Below are 5,117 nucleotides of genomic sequence, written 5' to 3'. Positions count from 1 at the left end.
ACTTTAAAATCCGTGCTTTAATGTATAATTCTCACATTTGTAATTAATAATAATACTTTATGTAGTTTTATATTATTTATTTGAATGAATTAAAAGAGCCGTTTCATGTCTATCCTTGAATCACTTAACTCATCAAGGTTGATGTAGGATATAGAAAGTAATTAGTAATAAGTAATTAAATACTTTTTGAAGAGAGTAACTTGTACAGTAATCTAATTACATTATCGAATATGTGTAATTAGTAACTAGTAATTAATTACTTTTTCGGAGTAACTTACCCAACACTGGTTAAGGCTTACAGTACATGTGTATGTGCACCCTGTCAGTTGGTGTGTTTGTGTTGTGTATTTATAATGCTTGCAGGTAAGGTAAAGTATCATCATGCTATAGCAGCAAATTTGTGGCTCTTTAGAACAGAGCTAGTCGGTGTTTTGTCTTTAGTGCATTTACATTTCCAGCCAATAGATGGCGAATGTCAACCACTGAGTGAGGCATTCAAGATCTTGTTTTAATTCATCTTGGTGAGGAAAACAAAATTAAATTTATTTGGTTTGTAAATAAAGATTGTTTTGAATAATGATGCTTAATATAAGAAAGGTTTAAACGGATAGTCAGATGGGAAGGCATTTATTTATTTGATCTCAGTATATATAGGAGTGCATGGTCATATTAGAAACTTGCTGGATCTAGATTGATTTGGTCTGATATTTGCATTTCAGATGTTGTTACTGTGGTGCTGTGTGTGTAAGTGAATGTTAACTGTTAGCACAACGGTTGGCATATTTTTCCCAAGTGCCCTACAATTCCTATTAGAACGTTCCTGAAAACCAATGAAAGCGTGTTGTCCTGCCTTTGAGGTTTAAAGTCTTTACAATAAAAAATAGAAATGTTAAAAAAAGAGTGGTAAAACACTGGGCAAAATGAATGGTTACAATATCAGGAAACGCAATTCTGCGCAACATTTGAGTGTCTAAGAACACCTGATTCCTTTGTAAGTCATAAGGTAGTGGTAAGGATCACCGTCGAGCAGATGGGTAGTAACGCGCTACATTTACTTCGTTACATTTACTTGAGTAACATTTAGGAGAATATGTACTTTTTAAGTAAAATTAAAAGTATGTACTTTTACTCTTACTTGAGTAAATTTCTAATAGAAAATCTGTACTTTTACTTCGTTACATAACTTACATTGCGTGACGTTCCTTCGTTCCTTCATTTTAAAATATGCTTTTTAAAACGCGTTGTTTATTTCAAGGTTGTCATCTCTTTTTACGGGCATTCCCGAGTGATCGATTCTTTTGAGTCGATTCTTTTGAAAGCATTAATTGAACAATGGGTAAAACCATTTGAATAGGCTAATGAATCAGTTCAAATGATTTGTTCAGTTCGCAGCACGATCTGAATCATCTGAAGCAGGATTACTCACTCCTCGTAGCGCTTAAGAACACGCAGAACACAAGATCTTTGGATGAAGTGGATATTAATCTATATAGGCCTACAATCAAAAAGGCAAATGTGTCATATTGTTTGCCAGCAATGATAAATGCCCGCCATATGCGCGCACCCGCGCGACCTGTTCGTCAGACACAGCAACATGCGCGTTACCTGTTAGACACAGAGACGTGGGCTTGCAGAAATATACATTTGAAGAACAGAAGGAAGAAAACTTGTTGATGGGCGTGTGGTTCACTGTTTACTGTTTGTTTACAAGTAAGAGCGTTTCACAACACACACGTGACACAACACGAGAAAACACGAGCTTTGTTCAAAAATGTGTATTTCATTTAAGAGAGCACTGCAGATGTTCTAGATCATCTTAGGAAATGCTCTGAGTTTAGTTCATGCTTTAGTTTGACATGGTCTATTATTCTAAATAAGTTGTGTAAACTACATTGACATCAGGACTAGATGAAATTTACAGAAATGCTTGTCTCTTCTGTGTTTGTCTATTCTTTAGTCTCTCTAGTATATTGCAAAGATATCTGCTTATGATAATTAAAAATATTGATTAAAATGTAATATTAAAATATTGGCGTTAATATTAACCTTAGCATTCCTGTAAAATTAACCTAAAACGCCTAAAAAAGGCATGCCCAAAGTAAACTGTATTCTGTTCTTTAACCCTTTGGAGTACATGTATGGTTGTGCATATTTTGAAAGGAGACACTTTGAGGTTTGTTCATTAACAGTCAGAATCACAAGTCTTACTGGTATTGAGTAATAGAACTTTGAACACATTGAAAAGGGAAATAAGATATATTCCGCCTAAATTTTTTTTGTTAAAAAATGCCTGCAGATGACTACAACTGAGAGGTATTAGCTTGAAAACAAATTGGGATCACAGAATGAAGCCTTAGAAAGCCTAGTTTCAAATTTGATAACAATACCTTAGATAAGTGTATGTAAAAACACTGATTTTCTAAGTTTATATCTAGGCGCTTCCCAAAAAAGGCCATTTGGTGACTCCAAATGACTCCTTTTAAGCACATTGAATGTTAACACATAAAATGCTGCTATTTTTGAATGCTTTATTGTACAGTCATAATTTTGGGCACCAGTGAAAGGTTACACTAAGTGCTATTCAATCTCTCATCCAGATTCACTGCCAGTAATTGCTGACACATAGTAACTGAAGCATAAACAAGTTATAGTGTGTACAGATACAAAACAAGTGCTATGGTATTAAAAGTTAACATAAGACCACATATATTGATTCAATGAAGACCTTATATAAAACCATATATAAGTCAATATGTAAGACCATAACTATTTACACATTTTACAATTATATTTTACAAGTTATTGGCATCATGCCACTCATTGTAACAATCACGATTTGGCACAAAGCACAACGGTATGTCACAGGAGGAGCACTTCACTGGTGTCTTTGCTTGGCACTGTCTGCACCTCAGACGACCCATGGTGCTATGTGCAGTGATATGCACAGGCTTGAGATGTTTGCTGCGTGGAGTGGACGATGGAGCAGGAATTTTTGCTGCTGCTGCCAGCTCCTCAACAAGTGTCTCTCTGAATGCCTTTTGGTGCATGGGTAACTCTCCTTTACCTTTGGTAAGATCCTTGTAAAGCAAGAACGCATTCACAATAGCAATGTCCATAAAGTGATAAAACAATGTCTTATACCACCTCTGGGTCTTGTGGATGACTTTGTAATAATTGATCAGCGAATCTGAAAGATCCACTCCACCCATGAACCTGTATAGGAAGAAAAAGCAACACTGAGCCACATATTTGATTTAATTTCAAATAGCATAAAAGATTGTTGATTATATAATACATACCGGTTGTACTCCTTCACTGCTGGTGGAAGCCAACTGCAGTTGAGCCAAAGTCATTGGTGTTTTTAATTATTGTCAGTAACACAGAGTTTGTAAAAAAAAGTTGAAAAAGCTGTAAAGCGGTGTAGTTAGCTGTACGTATGAGCTGGGGGCCTGGTGATTTGGTGGGTCTGAAGGTGGGTTGTGGTGGTGTCACATCTGGAACATCAACATCATTCCATCTCTCTTCAGATGTGGGGATTGACATCTCAGCTTGACCACTGGTGCTGGCCGTTCTCCCTCTTCCTCTAGCCCGTCCTATGCCTCTTGGTCTTTTGCTGGCAGAATCTCTCTGGGTAGGTGAGGTTTGGGGCTTATCTTCCGATGAGGTGCTGTCGTCTTGCCTGTTGGTATATGGCTTTTTGCTGCTTGGCTCCCAGTCTTCATCCGTTTCATTTGATTGTCTGTGTTACCAAAATGCAAAGAGAAAATTGTTTACAAAACATTTGGATATATTTTTACATGCTCACACATATATAAACAGAAACACATGCACACAAACAACCTGAAACACACACACATATCCAGACATATACACCAGTGCACGAGCGCACACACACATGCACGCACGCAAACATATAAGTTACACCCATGCATAAACAATATACACTTATGCAGGAACACATCAAAACACATAACTCAGTATACACAGTAAAATATGGTATATAATATAATAAAATAAAATACTTACTTGTCGAGAGTGACGTCTCCGCCATCCAAAAACAGGTCCTCTGCAACCGTGTCAATGGATGAAACATCGTTCTCTTCGTCTGAAATGTCATCCTCTGATTGATCACTGTTACGCCGAGTACATTCTTCAACAACTTCGTCAAGTGTAAACTTTGTTTTTATCATCCTTTTTGCCATTTTTCACCTGTATAATCTCTCAACGCTAACTTTCACTTGTAAACTCTACAACGCTCTCTTTACGCACGGGCGCACGTGTCACTACAGTAATTTGCGCACAGACTTTTTTGCATGATAGATTGAATCTTCCCACTAAAGCTGCATATTAATCTTTTCAGAAGCTCATTGGCTATCATACAAGACAGTCATGTGCAAATTCTGATGACGATTAGATCAATCTGTTGTCCATCAAATTGAGGGCAGTGTCATTGGTCATCCAGGGCGCTCCTTGGCTATTGATGCCTAATGACACCCCTTAGATTCACCTATTGGTTCAAATGAGGTGTCAATTCAAAGTGCAGGGGTCAGCAGGCCATTTTGACATCAACAAATCGTATTGTTTACAATAGAAAAGAAGCTACACCGCAGAAAACACTTGAAGATTTGATTGCTCTTTCGGCTAACTTGAAACACACTACCACATTCCAGTGGATGTTTATGGATATATAAATGTTTTTTGGGCTAAATATTTCATTGAATTAGATCACTGGAGCATTTACAGTGTAACAACAACGTTTTTGTTGAAATTTTATGAATCATTGGGCAATCGGGAGGCTTCATAGATGAGTTCCGTCAGTTTAGTCGTTGTTTATTTGATTGTTGGTGGTCTGACAAAGACACTGATTGTACCTTCTGTGTTGATCGTTCCCCTAAATGGTTTACATTATTTGAATCACAAGAATCTCAGCTTTCCAAAGATATGTGACATGTTTAGCTTTTTGTTTCGTGAGTTTTTTTAATGTCACAAAGTTAACCCATAAACATGCAGTGTATCGCCCGCGGTACAGTGGATTTCAAAGGGGTTAAGTTTTATTTCGCGATTCATTATTTTGGTTTGCAGTTGTATTTTTTTGCTAAATTTTTATTTTTATTTTG

The 5,117-nt window shown here is 36.8% G+C and overlaps 1 protein-coding gene across 1 annotated transcript; it reads right to left on the bottom strand.

Moving 5' to 3' along the window:
- Positions 1 to 3,312: 3,312 nt before the first annotated feature.
- On the bottom strand, positions 3,313 to 4,396 carry LOC130567325 (uncharacterized). The gene is made up of 2 exons (XM_057355333.1): positions 4,027 to 4,396; positions 3,313 to 3,739 (listed from the first exon to the last, which is right to left on the bottom strand). The coding sequence occupies exons 1-2, from the start codon at positions 4,200 to 4,202 to the stop codon at positions 3,313 to 3,315; spliced, it is 603 nt and encodes a 200-aa protein (XP_057211316.1). The 5' UTR covers positions 4,203 to 4,396.
- Between the last annotated feature and the right edge of the window lie 721 nt (positions 4,397 to 5,117).

The sequence above is a fragment of the Triplophysa rosa genome, linkage group LG16 (assembly GCF_024868665.1).
Source record: "Triplophysa rosa linkage group LG16, Trosa_1v2, whole genome shotgun sequence".
In the NCBI taxonomy this organism is placed as follows: Eukaryota; Metazoa; Chordata; class Actinopteri; order Cypriniformes; family Nemacheilidae; genus Triplophysa; species Triplophysa rosa.
This window is presented reverse-complemented; position numbering and strand designations above follow the sequence as displayed.